The sequence below is a fragment of the Pieris brassicae genome, chromosome 12 (assembly GCF_905147105.1).
Source record: "Pieris brassicae chromosome 12, ilPieBrab1.1, whole genome shotgun sequence".
NCBI lineage: Eukaryota > Metazoa > Arthropoda > Insecta > Lepidoptera > Pieridae > Pieris > Pieris brassicae.
In genome coordinates, this window is record NC_059676.1 from 5,707,636 (window position 1) to 5,726,690 (window position 19,055).

The 19,055-nt window shown below is 33.6% G+C and overlaps 1 protein-coding gene across 4 annotated transcripts in view; it reads left to right on the forward strand.

Annotated features, from left to right (window-relative positions):
• Positions 1-190: 190 nt before the first annotated feature.
• LOC123717547 (phosphoinositide 3-kinase adapter protein 1) overlaps positions 191-19,055 on the forward strand; it is a 20,998-nt gene continuing 2,133 nt past the window's right edge. The window contains exons 1-11 of one of the 4 annotated variants that reach the window (XM_045673595.1): positions 191-402; positions 6,805-7,108; positions 7,337-7,581; positions 14,578-14,695; positions 15,043-15,269; positions 15,757-15,923; positions 16,320-16,464; positions 16,910-17,061; positions 17,424-17,556; positions 17,850-18,040; positions 18,211-19,030. In XM_045673595.1, coding sequence (XP_045529551.1) covers positions 399-402; positions 6,805-7,108; positions 7,337-7,581; positions 14,578-14,695; positions 15,043-15,269; positions 15,757-15,923; positions 16,320-16,464; positions 16,910-17,061; positions 17,424-17,556; positions 17,850-18,040; positions 18,211-19,030 — 2,506 coding nt within the window. In that variant the 5' untranslated portion in view covers positions 191-398. Of the gene's footprint in view, positions 403-5,159; positions 5,239-6,509; positions 6,720-6,804; positions 7,109-7,336; positions 7,582-8,408; positions 8,570-14,577; positions 14,696-15,042; positions 15,270-15,756; positions 15,924-16,319; positions 16,465-16,909; positions 17,062-17,423; positions 17,557-17,849; positions 18,041-18,210; positions 19,031-19,055 lie in introns of those variants that run through there. The other 3 variants (XM_045673593.1, XM_045673594.1, XM_045673596.1) reach the window with 3 other exon arrangements.

Here is a 19,055-nt window from a genome sequence, read left to right on the forward strand (position 1 = left end):
TTAAACAATAAATCTCAACAATTCTACAAAAAATAAAAAAGGGTTGGGAAACGTACACTCAATATAAACATCAAGGCTGACGACATTGCATATTCCGTGCATGCTCTAGACATTGGTGTTTCAACAAACACACATCGATTTTGCATCAAAAATAGCTCCCGCAAGACGTTCTAAACGCAAGTTTACGCAGCTCATCGGACGCAGCGGCTGTGTGCTACGCTTGTGAAAATTAATGTAACCTTGCCATGAGTTTTCCGAGACGTGCGCGCGTATTTGTTACTCGTAAATAATCGCGATGCCGTTGTTATGAGCTGTTATCGGGGCCATCGCGCGTCAACGAACTAGTCGTACGAAGATCCACCATCTTTGGCAGCGGAAGTAGCGGCGGATGTCCCGGCATGGGTGAGTAGAGTACCATATGAATGCTTAACAACAATCGCCTCGTTCCCACATTTTCTATGCGCCCCGTGTCCCGCCAAAAGTTTGTTCAACCTTTAATTTTTTGTCGAGATGCGTTTAATATGTATATTGTGGTGTTTATTTTAATTATCTATACACGTAGCTCTCGTTCTTCTGGATTTTGTTCGTACGAAAATAGATGTTATGGCCTATGAAATTTGAATCACAACAAACGCTACAACGTAAATGTTTATAAGTGTCTATTGTTTTTAGTGGATTGTTATTCTAAGTTTTTGTTCCTATGTTATATCACAGTACCTCCATATTATAATTATTATTAACAGCATAATCAAATCAACACATACGAGCTACCCAGAATTGATTTGCATACATATGAGAAATCTACATAAATATATAAATCTACATATACATTTGTAATTAGCATCAATATAATTCATTAGTAGATTAATTATGTAAACTGTATGTGTAAAATAACATAATAATAATCTTCAGTACATTTCAAAAAGCGAAATGGTCTCTAATACTAGAATGTATAGAAGTTATAAATCATTGTCCTGGAAGAAAAATAGCTGGGCTTTCTCCGTTAAGAATAACATGTCCATAATTCAGCTAAAGTAATACGTTAAGATAATAAGCATGCAAACGTCTAATTAATTATACTTTGTATACCATTAGCCTACTAATTTTGTGACATTGAATAACTTAGGTACTGTTAGGTATGCGCCCCAAACATATATCACACATGGGATCTTGGTTACAACAATGCAACGATTATACGTTATTATTCTTTGTTTGCAGATGATCTTAGTTTAATACCAGAATATATGTAATGGGAAAACGCTTGTAACATTTTATGATTAAAATTTAATCAACGAAATATTTTTCACTCCGTAACTCAGTAGGCCAAGTAAATAACTATTAATATAATCTGCTATTAATTATTAAGTATTTGTACATTAACAAGTACTTGACTTGTTCAATGTTTCGAATATGTTATGTTTTGTTTTCTCGATTTCCGAGAAAAAAATCTCGCGCTGCTGCCTGCGCTGTAACATAAAAGATTTTATCTGTAATAAATGTATGGGAAACTGGAGGGTGTAAGTAATTTTAGCTACTCCAGCTTCCAATAAATAGAATTATGTCACTGTCTTAGGAACCTTTCGCTACTTAGCTCCATAGAATAGTCTCCTTAATCCAATAGAACCATAAACACATAAGCTTCGCTGGGATTCGAACCCAGGACGAATCCACGAAGTTCGATTTATAACTACTTTATTTGAGATGTGAAATATGTTTTTTATTCATAAATAGATATTATAAGACCTTACCCTAGCCTAATTGAATTCTTAACTAAAATACTCCTACGTCTCTTTTAGTCAAACTGTGTTTACACTTCGTTGAAAAGAGACAAAGTTCGGTGCACGGTGTTTGACGGATTTAGGTATGTTTTGTACAAGAATATACGCAAGACTCATTATGATAAATAAGAGTAATTTAAACAATATTTGAATTCATAGTGATGTCACTGTAAAGCATTTCTCGTTAAATTATTTTGGTCATTACTAAGAAATTCAAATTAGTTCACGTGTTTTGTGTTCTACCTCTGACCGTATGTCTTTATATTGCCGCGATGATCTAAAACATGCGTGCTTCTGGAATCTCTCTAATAAACTGGAGTGGTCATTGAACTTTGTACCTGGTAATAAATAGAACAGAAAATTAATTTAGGGAAATAATATTTTATCCGCGTTCAAGCTACTACTTGAATTTAACCACGGTATCTATTAAGTAGTTTTCTTAATATATTGTATATACTTGATTGAGTACTGTTATTAGTTAGTTTGTCGCGTGTTATTTCGGTCGGGGATTTTACTTATTATATAGCTGTTGTCAATAATTAGATTCCAACATTATTTTGATTCAAACTCAAAAACTCTTCAATATTATATAATGTTAACAATTAATACGAAAAACTTAGGTCCTAAACGGTTATAAGAAAAAATCAATACTACTAAAGAGCAGCTGACAGTAGTGAGTTTAAAACGTCGTAAGAAATAAACAATATAGTTATGAAAGGGAGTCGCGGATGTATACATATATTCTATGTGAGCAGTTTGAATTAATTCGATACAAACGGAAGTAGCCAATTGTATCTAAGCTGTGGACGGCGCATGTCGCGACGTCTATCCCATAATGCCCATCTTTGTCTATTGACCCTTATTCTGTATTCTATGGATGTCTTCATTAAAGAAACACTATACATTTTAAATTAAGAACTTTTATGTATGACTAAGTGAGACCAAAATAACTTGGTAACACGAGTAATTTGGCAGATGGGTAAGTCACAACTTGTTGTATATACAGATAATAAATGGAACATATCAATTTAAATAAAGTCATCTCTTAACATTTATGTTAATGATGTACAAGTTCGTGAGTAATACGCGATTTAATCTCGTTTTGTTTCGTAGGTGCGTTAGCGCATTGCACTTAAATAAACTCGAGTGTGCATTCCATAAATAACAAACTGATTTGGAACATACATCGACTTAAGGACAAGCATACAATATAGAAAATATGATTCCCGAAAAGTTTTTGTTATAAGTGTTTCGTAAAAATAAAAGGAATAAAAAAACATGAAAAATATATATTCAAGGACTATGTAGATAGTACCCGGTACTATTGCTTACCGGTATTTTAATAATATCCATATATTAAATCGAAAAATTGTTGAAATTTGTACAAAGTTTACTTATACTTTATTTTATGCTCGCGAGATCGCACTATAAAAGACTTAAAATTCATTATTCGTACAGTCTGATGTTTGATATTATTATTTATCTCTTGGACCTGTTAGAGCTGTTTCTGAGACCTAGTATGTAGTTACACACTTTATGCATTCAGTTACTCACGTAGATGACAACAGTTGAAAATTCTAAAGCAAAAATAAATAAAATAAAAGATGTAATTAAATTATATATATAGCTATAAATATATGCTAAGGAATTTATAATTAAGTTTGTTATGGAAGTGCTGGGAACCCTGACACAGGTATTTTTTACTTAAAAGGGTTCTCAAATCTTACACATTGTAATGCATTTGTACTTAAAATTAATAAACACATTTTTATTTATTATTATTTATTAACACTACTTGTGATATTTGAGGCATATATACATAATCTTCTTTTCTATTTAATAAATTACTCGTGCAAACAAAATACATTTCGAATTGTTAGTGGAAAAGTAGAAAATGATTAGTATGATTCAATACAGATAAAGTAAATCTTTTGATTAATAATGTTAAAAATAAATTAGTGTCAAGTGTCATTCTACTTTGTGTCGATCCTTTGTAAATGCCTTAAGACAAAAGTGACCTTTGTTTAAAGACAGATGCATCTGTAAACACAGTCGCATCCACATCTGGTATAGGTTTTTTTGTCGTAGCGGTCAGCGTTAAAATAACAGATTTAAGACGCTTTACCTAGATGTCTTTACATTTTAAGACATAAAGTATTAAGGTCTCTATTAACAAGAACTTATTTTGCTTTAGGCTTCCAACGACATGTATTAACAATATTCTACTTTAGCGTCTACGAAGCGTAGCAGCAGAGGGCAGACGTCTGCAATTAAGATTGGTCTTATGTCAAATGTATAAACGTGTTTTAGAATATGTTCAGATAATTCCCGCTGCTGAGTTTCATCATCGGACATCGAGGCAGAATACGAAATTCTACCCGTATCACCTCGACGTCCGTCGTACCATAGTTGAGCGTTTTTGAGGCGGTTTTTGTCCCGCACCGCTATCTTGAACCAGCTGCTCACTGATACATTTCCGAACCAATTCAACTTAGGGTCGTTCATGAAAAGAGCGTACCGTTTCTTAAAATACCGGCAACGCCCTGGTAATGTGATGTGGCAATATCTATGGGCGGCAGTACCTTTACATCAAATGAGGTCCTGCCCGTTTGCCCTTATATAAAAAATAATGAGTAAAGAATAAGGAATGCAATAAAGATTGAAGTTTGCTCTAATGTGGCATGTGCCAATAACTGTTGTAGCAATCTGTATTGTTTCATTTATTTATATGTGTAATTTAATGAAAATATACCTACTGTCAACTATGAGGATTTTTTAGTGCTGTTTGTTATAAACGTTTACACTTTATTCAAGAAACTTTTCTTACTCAGAATTACCAAAAACCGACTCAAGTTACTTGAAAAGAAATCCCAAAAACTTAGTACCACTCGACAGGAATTCGGTTATTAATATTTTGCATGCAACAGCTGCAAACGATTGCAAGATGTCGCCCCCAACACTTCTCGTTTTACAAACGTCTCCAGTTAAATACTGACATTTGAACTCAATGTAGAGTATGTCAAGCGCAACAATTTTTCTACAAAGTTCTATAGTTCTAATACAAACAATCATCATCTCCATCTACATATCTCGACACCAGGAAGTAAGCTTGACTTATAATTATAGAATTAATCAAATACGATTGGTTCAATTGTGAAACGTCAACAATTATATTTACAAACATTGAAGCGTGGCGTGTGCTACCAAAACGGACGCCGACCAAAATTAAATCTCGCAGGCCCCTTCATAAACGTATGTTGGGGTTCGTTTCCTGTTCGCGCGTGCTAAGAAAGCTTGCCTTCCTAAAAGCTCGCACGTGTGCTGAAGCTTCCACCTGCGCAAGCGTCGCTTTAAGTTTGTGATAGCGCAGAGCACGCTACGCTGTCGACGGGATGTGTCGTGCTTAACGTTTATCGTACGATCATGGGACCCCAGTTCGATTTTTGTTTACGAGCGACAAGTAAGTTTTTTTTAATATTCAATGCACTGCTTTCACTAGTGATTTTATATTTGTGCATTGTTATTAGTACTGACCTACTAGTAGAACGTACCTAACGTTAATATCAAACGAAATTACATATATATTACATGTATTTGTAAATTGTTAAAAGAAAGCGCGAACATATAACGTGATTTTGTTATTGGATATTATATATAGGAATTTGTTATTCTAGTCAGTATACACTGCTGTATAATTTCACCAATAATATTCAAAGGCATTTTGAATAATGCCTAATTCGTAACTGATATTGTTTGTCTAAAAATATTTATTCAGGATTCACTGAAATTTTTAATTGTTTTCCTAACAATACGTACATATTCTATGAATCAGTTTACACAATTTCCAAGAACGTAGATTGATTCATCTCTAACGATCGATTTCTAAGATCCTGTTCTCCAAACATTCCTATAATTAGTTGCTAATTCAACACCATTAGAGGCATAGAAAGAAGTATTATGTACTAATGTGATTTATTGAATATTAATAACATAATTTATTGTGGCGTATAGGTTTAAGTTTAGTTTTACAAAACATATTCATACTTTGTGGTTCTCACGGTACTTAATGTGTAAAAGCATTAAGATTAGATACGATTGTATACTAATAATTTGTAGTACAGTGAGACCTGATCAGCACCATATGTCCTCAGGGTAAATTCTTTCCGCCCCTTAGAGATGAATGGGATACGCCCAGCATGCGGGTCAACAAAAAACCTTTAGTGCAGGATACTAGAGATTTTAAAAATTAAACTACTTAAGTGATTTCCTATGTGAATAACTTCGTCTTTGTATTAAAGCAGATGCCGAGTGTAGCGTCTTATTTATTTATTTAAAAATATTATATAACGATTACATTACACGATTAAAATAAAGAATTTTCTGCTATAATGTTTTCGTAGTACATAACATACATAATTTAATTTTAAATTTAGAATTATAACGAATGTATGACATATATTTGATCACCAATAAACAACACTCCAATTCTTTACACAATTGAATTTAGAATGTTATTATTCTAAATTTAAAAAATTATGTCATATTTGATCACAAGTAAACAACACGTAAATTGTAGTCCCAATTAATTCGCCGAATTAAACTCATTAACTGTCAAATTCCATATAAAGCTACTGAGTCATTCATTTAAAAAAGGAACAATAGTATCCTTCTTTAAAATAGGTCATAACATTAGCTGCTCTTATCTAACCAAATCATCGCGATACGAGAACAGTGGTTTAAGTATCACGGTGCTGGATGAAGATTGCTTTCAATTCGCATTTTCCGGCTTAGGTACAAAAGTAGGTTGCTCTCCGCGCCCGTACTGGTCGTAATCGAGAGCCGTTACTTCATTGTCGTTATTGAATAATTCCCTCAAGGCGCAGTCTGCCTCGAACGGCGGTAGCCATCGTGCGATACCCTTCCTATATATTATGACCGTCGGTAAGAACCAGTATTGTTATTAAATAAATAAAGACTGTATAATCTTTAAATTCCTGATTCCAAATTTGAATTCTCTTTTTTCTAGATAATCCATCATACTTCGCATTTCCGGAAAAAGATGTCCCAGACAATGCCAGTTCCACGGTCACTGGGCCAGAGCAGTATTCCCGTTCTGCTCCTGCACGAGCATGGGCAGATGGTGGTAGACCACTTCAATCACCAAGGAGAAGAGAGCCCGAAAGCCCAAGGAGAAAAGAGTTCAGGGCCCTCCTTAGGTCGCTGTCAGCGAAGGAACCTGAAAAGGCAGAAGCTTTTCTCAAAGGACAGCCAAGACCTGGGGACTGTGCCCCTGGTGACATGAGACATACGTTTACTGCGCCGAGGATAAAGTAAGAGAAACACATTTAGTTAATGACCTTATTTTATCTTCTGAATAAGACTAAATACTAGGTATTATTTCAAGTCTTCAAAATCAGGTTAAATGGCCTTAACTAACAAATGTATGATAGGTATTAAAGTTTTATACTGTGGACACTTTTGATAAAAAATAATGCAGTTAGAATAATTAGTAACAATTACATAAGGACCTTTTATAATTTTTAACTTTCGTTTCACAGGAAAGGCAAAATCAGTACAACTATAGTGACATCAGAGGGGACAAAGGAGCATGAAGAGGTTTTCTATACTGTACCCCAACAAGGCCGCAGGCGGCATTCAGTTGGGGGCTATCTTACCACAGGCGCAAGCGGTGCGGGTGAAGTTACAACTGTGCCTAGTGAAGTCCCAAAAATGCCACCTCCAAGATTCAATCAGCAGGACGATGAAGTCAGAAGAAGACGTCCAAGAAATTTCTCATTTAAAGGTTAGTATTACCAAATATAGGAATAAAATCATTACTAATAATTAACAATGGAAATCACGGGAGCTTGTTCAACAGTCACTAATTGTATACAGAATCAATAGCGATAGTAAATTGGAAGGACCATTTTATTGTGATTCCAGGAACATGACATAATTTAATTCTATTATAAGATAATTTATGTACACAAGACTGATAAATGGTCATAAACAATACGAAGACGTAGGGCACATAAATATTATCTAAGAGCGTTGCACTCGGGCCCTCCGACCCTATATTGATAAACGTCTTTCCCTAAATATTGAAAGCAGTCGGCGCTTTTGTTTTTAGTGTTTCGCAATAGATATCACTCTTTATAGGAACACCGACAGCCATTACTATTGCACAAGCGTGCATCGATATCCGTGCATATATCAACCTTTTTATGTGAACCTTCTTCGATATGAGAACTTAATATGACTTGGTAGTCAACATATGATATTCCGTGATAAATTATTGAATATATTAATTTAGTAAATAATTCTCACCTACATAAATACACGTGACATGTTTTGTTATTACCTTTAAAGTCCTATCTTAAAATGACAATTTAATCTAGTGACAAAATAAGCAAAATATTGATTCAAATAAAGCTTATCATTTCGGTGACGATTTTTTTCCTCTTGACAATCAATACGTGTTTAGAGTCTATTTGATGATCGATAACGTTTAGGGAATATTTACGTTGGCTCTTGACAAATAAGATTAGAGAAGTTGCGATTGTGGTCGCGAGCTTGCGTTTTAGCGCTTTTAGTATGCGAAGTGCGTGCGCGCGAGTTGGCTGACGCCAGTGAACATTGCGCCGGAGTTCCGACCGACACTTTGAACTGCTCTTCGCAGCCTTCGAACATATAATTTGTAGTGCTTAGATGCATTTCAGTGCAATGTATCTGTAAGTTTTATAAGTGAATCAGTCTGATAAATTTGAGGACAATGGCGGATCTTAATTTGAGTGAGTTATTTGGGTCAATTAGTTATTAAACATACACAAAATACATGAAAAAAATTTACCATTTTTTAATATTACGATTGTTTATATTTAAGGAAATTACATAAGTTTTTATTAAGGTTAAAATCACTTTTCAATATAATAAAATTATTATTATGAACAAATATATTCCATCTGTAAATAATATATATATATGTAACATTGATATTTAAATTATTGTTAACTTTTTGCTGTAAAGAACTTAAAAATACGTTCATAACCATTAATTCTACGAAACGTTTGAAACAGATGAGACGACCTTAGTCCTTCTTGAAATCGGAAGACCGCCCAAATCAATGTCAAAGAGTCGCTCAACCTATCCTTTAACCCTCCTCGTGTTATGGCAATACCATCCTTTTTAATTCAACATAAGGCTAATAATTGCATGACAATATTAAGAACTTCTCTGTGGGCACATTAGTTATGCAGGGTAGCAAGACCAGCAGAATAAACATGGTGTACTTTACATGCATAAGAGCGTCTCCCGTAATGTACTCGCTGTGGGAATGTAAATGCACTGACGCCTATTTTGTCTTAACATCACGAGAGGCTTGCTCCTTGACTGCATAAATTATATTTCCTTTGTGACCTATTGGTCACTAGCCTGTTAAATTTTAACGCAGAGGATTTAAGGAAATAAAATATTTAGAAATGAAATAAACCTTGCGATTTGTTAGCTACATAGTTAAATATTTCCAGGTTGAGAAACCTGTCGAAAATGTCTCATACAATTGTTGTGTTAAAATCTACTTGCACGCAATTAAAATTATTTTCTTTTCCGAATAAGTTTTTGCTCTGTGCAAAAAAAATTGAATTTAGAACAAAATGTATTTTGTACTGATTGTGTTTTAACAAGTGATTCAGAGTTTGCACTTCATAAATTTCTCAATACTGTTTGATAATATTATTGAACAGGACATCATCTTTATCAAGAGGACCCTTAACTGATTTAACTGTTTACTCGTGCTAAATAGCTTGCTAATTAATATGTTCCAGACGTCGCCATACGCAAGTAGCGCCACATTATCGCATATATTTCCTTTAATGGTGGTACTTAAAGCTTTTGATGTTTCGTTCAATAAAATTATCGTAATTTTTATTGTTATTGTGTAAACATTGTTTGAATTCGAATTCTTCCAAAACTTAAAATTAAGTCAACGATTGTTTTAACAAATGAATTTTGAACTTAAATTAATTAAAACAGATGTCGTAATTTTTGTCACAGTATTGTTATATTATTGTTTCAATTAAATTTTATAAACATAATATATTGTACACTGTATTTAAACGATGTACAGTTAATAAGCACATTTTTATTTATTACATTATTTGTAAATAACAAATTAAAACTCAAAAATGGTTTTAACTTATTTAGGTTATTTATAATATTTTTTAGAGCTATTTATAATTATACAAATAAGTATGATTAGCTACAATATGGATCTTTCAGTGTTCTGATTAATACAAGCAAATATTAACGCGACCTAAAAAAATGATTTAGCAGACAGAAAGTGGTAAAAATAGGGATGTTTATTTTAACATGATGAATCATGACGGCCAGCTCACACTTCTCATTAAACTCATTGTTTTTAGAATCAACTAAATATGAAAACGTGACCGCCTTCGTGGCTTAATCATTAACCTCATGACGTCATATCATTATAGTGCGTATATCGGAATCCCAGTTTAGATTCCCTGGGCGACAAATAAAATAAAATAAATTTGTAGGTACATTGAGTAAATTACACGAAATGAAAGAACATTATCATTTGTTTGTATATTTTTTAAGATAAAATTAGGCTTTATGAACACAAATTGATCCTGCCAAGTTTCTCTTTCAATCCCCCAAAGCACATAACGAATTGGATTGGATGGATTCCGCTATATTTCGTGGATCCATATCGTTTACTACGTATGAAATAAAAAAGTCATATGATTATTCGGTGCACGAGTTTTCTACTCCTTTCAAGTTGCGACCGAATTTAGGATTTGTCGGACATCGATTTCAAGAATATACTAAAATTATTTAAAAAAAAATTGACAAATCACTTACTTGTTTACTGAGCTATGAGTTTTTTAAACACAGTGACACAGAAATGTATCTGCCAAAGATATCGGATGTTAAATATAAATCACGAGAAATGCCTCTATTCGTAACTTTTAATGGAGTTCAGTAACTTGATAGATAAAGTTTGTAATACAATTAACTAGAACGAGCCGGATGTGGTTATATTGTTCCAGTTTTTAAGGAAATGTGCATAAACAAAGGATGACCTATTCCCAATCGAATAGATCAAAAGCCACCTGACTGGTAGGAAACTGCAATATTTCATTCGGTACTTCAAAGCGAGAGAGGTTAATGAACTGAAAACTAAAACCCTCCGCCCTAAATTTCGACTGAGCAAGAATGATTTACAATTAGTTTGTAGGTACTTGGAGTAATTGAATTATATGGAAATGCATTACGGGGCGGATGCTCCCGAGTATTTTTATTCCGGAAATAGATATTTCATTTACATAATGCATTTGTTTTATGAGATTAATTGTTATATGATACTTTATGTATAACCTAAATCTTATATTTTTTCAATCATTTTTTTTATTATAAAATTTTTACACTCATTCTTTTAACCTTGAGTGTATTTGTAATATGGCGTAGCTATGCCCTTTAGCAGTGATTCCCAAAGTGGTCTATATCGACCCCTAGGGGTCTATGACAACCTGCAAGGGGTCTACGTCAACGAAAAAAAATTTGGGGGTCCATGAAATGAAAATGGCGGTCCACGATAGTGGATCTCAACACATACACTAATAGTACCTATTTACATACATCATACTATCTTATAATATTATCAGGTTCATCCTTCTCACTAAAAACATTGACTTATTGCTTATGTTATTTTATGTTTATTTAATGTTACGTATATTTTACATAACAGATACAAATTTATTTTGAGTAGTTTTAATTTAAATTCAATTAATAAATGTATAAATTAACATGTGTTTTTACTTTAAGTTTTTAACACTAAACTTCACTACAGTTAGAAATTTATACAGGAAATCAATATCAGGTAAGTAGGGGGTCTACCCACCACTGAAGAACATGGTAAGGGGTCTACGACACAAAAAAGTTTGGTTACTCGGAATTCCCGTTTAGAAAATTGTTTCATCCACAGCATTCACCTACTTGCCACTAAAAATCTATGATATCGGCCTTACAGCTCATCGCTCTTACAATATCAACACGAATTATACATATCAATTTTATTTTAACAATAGATTAAAGCTTATTTTTTAATAATTGTTATTCATACACAGCTGATGGGCTCAAAACACAGATGCATAAGTTATTCCGGGCGTTTCTGATAGACGTTTGTCTATTTAGGAAACGGATATTACATTTAGTCTTCATTTGGCGGCAAAGGTATATATAAATCCGTACGGTTTCCGGCGCGCGCGATGCATAGAATATTTTGTAAGCACAGCGCACCCTGCAATAAAATCTTAAACAGTCGTTTGTTTTCTTTAACACTTGGAAATGTGTTTTTAGGGCATCCGTACTTTTTTGACCATGCCTTATTTTGATAGGAGAATCATTAGTAGAGACTATTTATTTTATTTCGTTATTATGTATTGACTCATGGTTAAGATAATAATAGTTATAGAATCCGCATTATGTCATCTATGCATAATATAAACGCCAAGGAACTTCATAAATTGATCTCTGTACTGTACTTTTAGAACTGAACACATTTCCATTCCAGGTCTATTCAATTGTTCTTCAGTATTTTCAGAATGAGTAAATCAATCCTTATCTTTTAAATACATTATGTCTGACTTAAATTCTGTTTAATTGATTTCAAGTACCATTTAAGATTGGTTAATGGAGAGACAAGAGCTGGCTGGTTCAAGTTTACTTGAATGCCATCTGTTGATCCATTAAAGTTACACGGTAGCAACGAAGTACTACATAGTGGAGTAATAATAAGTACCTTAAAAGTTAATACTGACCAAAGCTTCATCGTAGCTGCATTTTTATTGGTGCTTCATGGAATTAAGAGAATCGCATTACTGTTGTATGAATATATGATGTTGTTGTGTATGCTAACTATTGTTGCCAAATGAGACTGCTTGTTAGCGATAAGTCTACTTGTTGCTTTCTGTACTATTAAATTTTAATTATTATTTGTAGCTAACTAGCCCTTTTGTTTTTGATTTCACTTGGGCTCAATATGATATTTTTATTAGTCTACCTTTTTAGTTGCTACATACAAACGTATCGAATATTTTGCATAGAGACTGCGTTCACAATTAGAGAAACCTGGTTTTCACGTTTTTACGTGAATATTTTCCAATTTTTCTCTCCGTTTAAACCAAGTAATTTATAAAATAATTGTTGTTCCAGACGTTTTCGAGTTTTGCGCTTAGCAACATATTTTGCGATTAATTTTTATTAATAGAAAATAAAATTCCAAAGAATTAAAATAATTATTACTGTATGTCAAGCATTTTCTCGAAGTATTTTAAAACTCAATTCTCCGATGGTAATTTTAAATTCCACCTAGAATCTTTTATAGCCAATTTGATAAAAGTATTGTACACATTACTTATAACTACGCTTTTAAGTTTACTCGTGAAAGAACAATGGACAATAATCAGTAAACAGCAAGTTCAAGTACAACAATGACCTTAAATAGTTACCATATGTCCAATTCGTACATAAAGCTCAGTATAATGACGCCGAGAGTTTATTACTGAATCCGTGAACTTTGGTCCAGCCAATGACCTATGGGATATCGGGTGAACATCGCTTATGCCTTGATTATCCCTTGACACCACTTCCTTTCGGTTTTAATCTTGATTGAGATTAGCAACTCGACACTGCATGAATGTTGCTTGTTTTATTACGCTGTATATAACCAATATAATTATCTGAAATTACCGAAAGAGAAAGGTTTAATAGACGATTTTGTCCCATTGTGGATCGAAACCCATTTTATAATTTTAACTTTGGAAAATTTGCGCTTACCAGTGCAGTTTATATAATCAAAACCAAATACATTCGAAATGCAATTTCAAGGAATTGCCAAACCTTGATCGTCGAGAATTCGGAGTAAAGTGGGTGCCCCTCTTTTGTTAAGGCCCAGTGTCTGTAGCCCCGGTTGCCTTCTCGTAAATCCGGGGCTGTATATGACTGGGTAGACATATAATGTTTTTTTAAACAATCAAAAACTCAAAATTGTGTACATAGTTTTTGAAGTGAAACTTCTTTATCGACGTTGGAAAAAATGTACCGTCACATTTTTGGGTTACGCTTCACATTTTTCCATTACGTGCCATCTTTATCTTGTCCCTACCACGTTCAATTCGAAGCCATTAGTAAAAAATATATATATAATAACGATAACAATGATAGTAATAAATCTACTATCATTGTTATCGTTAATATATTCGTTATAATCTATTAATAAAATTATGTAATAATCTTAGTACTAATATAGGTAAAATAATTTGTAATAGAAAAAATATATAATAATTGTATTATTTGTACTCATGTCTATGATAATAAAAGTCTTTTGTTAAATTAACATAGCATTTAAAAAACCTTCTTACATGTGTACACTAGTACCACTAGTACACTAGTAGTGTATCACCAACCGCCAAGCATTTATCCTTGATGCTGAACTATATTATATACTCGGAGTCTTTCATTAGATTTAACGGTAACTAACCAGTTAGTAAACATTTATATATGTCCACCAATCGCAAACTAATAAGGTTTTACTGACCAATAACCTTAAATCAATCGTTAACTAATTAGGCATTTACGTGCTCGTCTGGTGCACACCCTTAAACAAAGATAATTTAAAGGACAACAATGAGTATGGCTGTCGTTTTATTTGGTTCTAAATTAAGCTTTGGTTCGGGTTTGTATTTTAATTTAAATAAAAAAAGTTTAATATTTTTTTTAGAAATGGAAGATATCGCGATCCTGTGGAGTTCGGGTTCGCCTGAGAGCGCTTTGTGGTCCAATTATCTGGTGGCCAGCTTTGACAAAATAATGTCACAAAGAGCAAGGCACCATTACAGGTAATTTGATATTTATTTAATTAGTAGGTGATTTCGTAGACAAATTCACAGCTGTAATTACAGTTACTTGAAATGATTAACGAAATCGGCGAAATGCATTCAAACATTTAAGGCTGATTATTTGTATTATTAATAATATGATGTAATCTACAAATTATTATTAATAAATAGGGCACATAAATAAGTGCGCGTCTTTCATTTGTAGGCAATCAGTCGAGCCTTTTTAATCGAAATAATTGTTTTGCTAGACATCGAACAAATAATTAAGTTTCGACGCATGCGCGAGGTAATGAAACTGTTGTAGGTTAAAAATATATTTGTAAAGTAGACTTAATTTATTTTTTCAGAGTAACACCAATTAAGGCCGAAGAATTGATGTCTCCGGACTCTCAAGAAAAACTGGATAAGCTAGCAAAAGCTCAGTTACAAATCGTCATTCTATGTCCGATACTTGCGACAAAAATGGCGGATTTAAAGCGGGACCTCCACTGTGATGACATATTTAAGGCCGAGAAAGTTCTTGTCATGCTGCTGGGAGTAGAAAGGAACAGTGTTATCGCGCAAAATTGTGATGGTAGGTATTTAAAAAATATATAAATAATAATGATATTGATTAATAACATAAATAACAATAATTATTAATTTATGTTAATAATATTTTTTATTTCGACACACTGATCTCTCCGTGTTTTATTTTGCATACCTACAGTATATAAAATAAAAACAAACCAGTGGCGCTACAACCTTTTTAGGTTCTCCGATTTCTGTATCTGTTCACACAGTAGGTCATCAGCCTCCTGTGTCTGACACACGACTTGACTTTTGGGTCTAAGGCAAGCCGGTTTTCTTACGACGTTTTCTTTCACCGATTTTAAATGCGCTCATAAAAAGAAAATCCATTGATATCCAGCCGCGGATCAAACCTACGACCTCAGGGATGAGAGCGGCACACTGACCACTAGTTCAACACTGATCTACTTACACTGCGTACATAATTTTATGCAAATTATTCTCTAGACCTATATTGATGTATTTCTACAGCTCTTTTTTTTTGATCACAGACTATCCAACCGTTGACGAATGGCAGATGATGTCAGTTCGGGAGAAGGACACATCATTTGTGGACACATTCCTAACAGCAGCAGTAGGTATACTCCGTACAAAGGACTGCAAAGATACAGCCACAGACAGAACAAGCTTCTCCATTGTGCCAAAAAAAGTAAAAATTGTAAGTAGATGTAGTTATATACCTAATGTAAACACACTATTCAACCTTATTAACGAATTATAATACAAGGGACCATTTGACAACATCTGTAAGACATTAAGAAAATATAATATAGTATAATTGTGTTGAATTCGTTTAGATGTTAAGAAATGTCAAATGTGAACTTATAAAAACTTTTTGCTCTTCAAGCCATCATAAAGGATCTATCTATAAACAATAATAAAAACTTATAAACGTAATTATTTAAAAAAAAACTAAGATAGTCTTAGTAATGTTTATAGAAACATAATTAATTATTTTTGTACAATGTAATACGAACGCCGGTGAAACATTTCCACATACGGTAGTCTTTATGTTCTAAACAAAGAATTTCCCTAATAGCAATCATTTTTGTAGGGTCAAAGTCGAGTGATAGCGCTGCTGAATGACCCCATTAGAGAGGAAGACAGTATCAAGATTATGGTCGACAAGAAAGGCGAGGTCATTCATATACCTACTTTCAAGAAGAGGAACCCTTATACATTACAATTTGATATACCAGGTATATTAATTATTATTATTAAGTATTATTAATATACAAAAGATTTTTAGTACATGAAAATAACAATAATATTTATTTAATATAATTTCCATTCCCACCATCAAAATATGCGTGACTTTTGATAGGATTTTTGACTTTAACTACATTTGTTCCAAGCAGTTGAAATCCAAGTCCGTATGAGGCATATCCAAAAAGTTGCAAAGCTTTCTACCTGCTTAACATTATCTGTAATTTAGCGCGTAAATAAAATTTGTTCGACGAATTTGTCGTGTTTCTAATTGTGTCTAATATACTACATATTTGTACATATACTTACTGTTTTTGTATGTCTTTTCGCGGGCGAGATGCTGTGTCTAATGATTTTCAGAAAGGACACTTAATGTTAAGTGTGACTTCTTGAATTTCGACATACTGGAGTTATAGTTAACTAGAAAACATTTTACAGAGTCATGCTTGGAAGTGTCTATGTTAGTTTGGGTGCGTGTAAGCAAGAACGGACAATCCTTAGGCCGAAGACAAATCAAATGCGAGAGTCGACTCAGAGAATTGGACCAGCTGCTTCGTGCTTCAGACCATCCTTTAGAGTTTATGTGCCAGGTAAGAAGGATGCCTTATGACTCATATTCATGACTCTTAGAATGATCTAAGAATTTTATCGGAAAATTAAGAAATTTCTCTGGACCATGAGGTAGCGTTTTACGTTTAATAAAATTAAAATTATTAAACGTAAAACGCTACCTCCAGCAATTTAAATTTGCTGGAACTGCATGCAAAGATTTGTATAAAATGTGAAAATTATTTTTTATGTTAAGTTTAATTTCGCGATTCTAGAATCGTTTCGCTAGTACCTACACCAATCTGTAAACTTATGTTGTAGGCGACGACGTTGTAATTTGATTGGTTGAGGTACAGAGGTTTGCAATAACTTCATATTAAATTAAAATGTTATTTTGTTTCAGACATTAGGTTTTAAGACAACTAGCAAAGAACAACTGGATAGCTGGATGCTCAATGCTTTTCAGAAGAATATTCCGCCTCATTTCAATCTTCTGTCATCCACTGAACAGTACAATCCGAAAGCTGATGTATCGAGTAAGTAGACGCAATACAAATTAGTATAATAAAATAACATTAAAGGCACCCAAAGCAAAAATATTATTCAGAATAAGTTTAACACCAATACACAAACCCTGTGATCATAACATATTGAAATATATATTTACTTACTTTGTGAGTGCATCTAGTATATTGCCGGTCACCATATAGGCTTTTACTTTGCCCACTTAATGAAAAACCAATCCTTATCGAAGACCCCAAGCTGAGCGCACTGATTAGTAAATGCGCGAAATATAAATGTAATAACTGAAAAACGACAAATTTACTAGGTGGTGAAGAATACCCAACGCTACTCCACTGGGCAGCTCGGTTTGGTCTAGAAAGAGTTTGTTGGCAACTCCTGGAATGCCCTGGTGGTGGGGCTGCTGTCGCGTTGATGAACGCACGTAGACGGACACCCGCGGACCTTGCACGCGACCATAAACATTACAAACTAGCTGATATGTTAGCTGATCATCTTGTAAGTCATTATAATATTCCTAAATATTGTGTTAAGAACATACAACACCCGGTCCAATTAGTTTCAATAATATGAATTTAAATAGAACAATACATTGCAGTAACTTATGTGCTTGTCTATGATAAAAATTAACTAAAGCTCCACAATTCTAATGAACATTTAACTTTCAGAAAATTAACGAATTCTCGAACATGTACTACTATCTTAAAAACATGTCTGACCCCGATAAGGAAGGGCAGGAAGAGGGCAAACAAGAACTACAAATCGTTGAGTCCACTGATGTCATCGATTCACCAACGCGTGAAACCGCTGTCAATGGCTCTGACCCATTCAGCGAGACGTGTACACAAAGTTTGGAAGATAACTTGGAAAAACCGGACGATATCACAAAGAAAAGACGACCAAGCCTGAAAATACCTAAACCTAGCGAGCAATTATACCAAAACGATTTCCAACTTCGCGACGACACTGCTGACCGAATTCAACAAGCAATCGAACACGACTATTTAGTACAACCATCGAACATCAAAGTAGAAAGTCCCAAATTTCGACCAAACAACTTATACGCGAACAGCTCGCGATTAATACCCCATCAATCAGATATATTCCTATACTCACCCACCGAAGAATGCAAATCATTTCTGATAGAGACTCCAACATCTGATATAAGTCAGATTACTTTGAGTACCAAAGATAACCGCAATAGTGGTAATTCAGTAAAATCAGGCAAAGATGCAACTGGACAAGAAGAATTAGCTGAAATAATCAATGATTTTAAAAATAACGTCTTCTCAATATCCGAAGTAGAAAAGCTGGTCATGGAATGGCGAAATAGAAATGAAACGCAACAGTCACTAAAAGAAAAGCAAGAGCAATTAAATAAAATGCGTGAGGAATACGATAAGATTCAACAGAAAATAAAAGATAAGCTAAAGAGGCCTACACCATTCGAGAGGGTTAAAAAGATGTTTTCTAAGAATAAAAATAAACGTACGTATATTTGGCAATTTCTAAA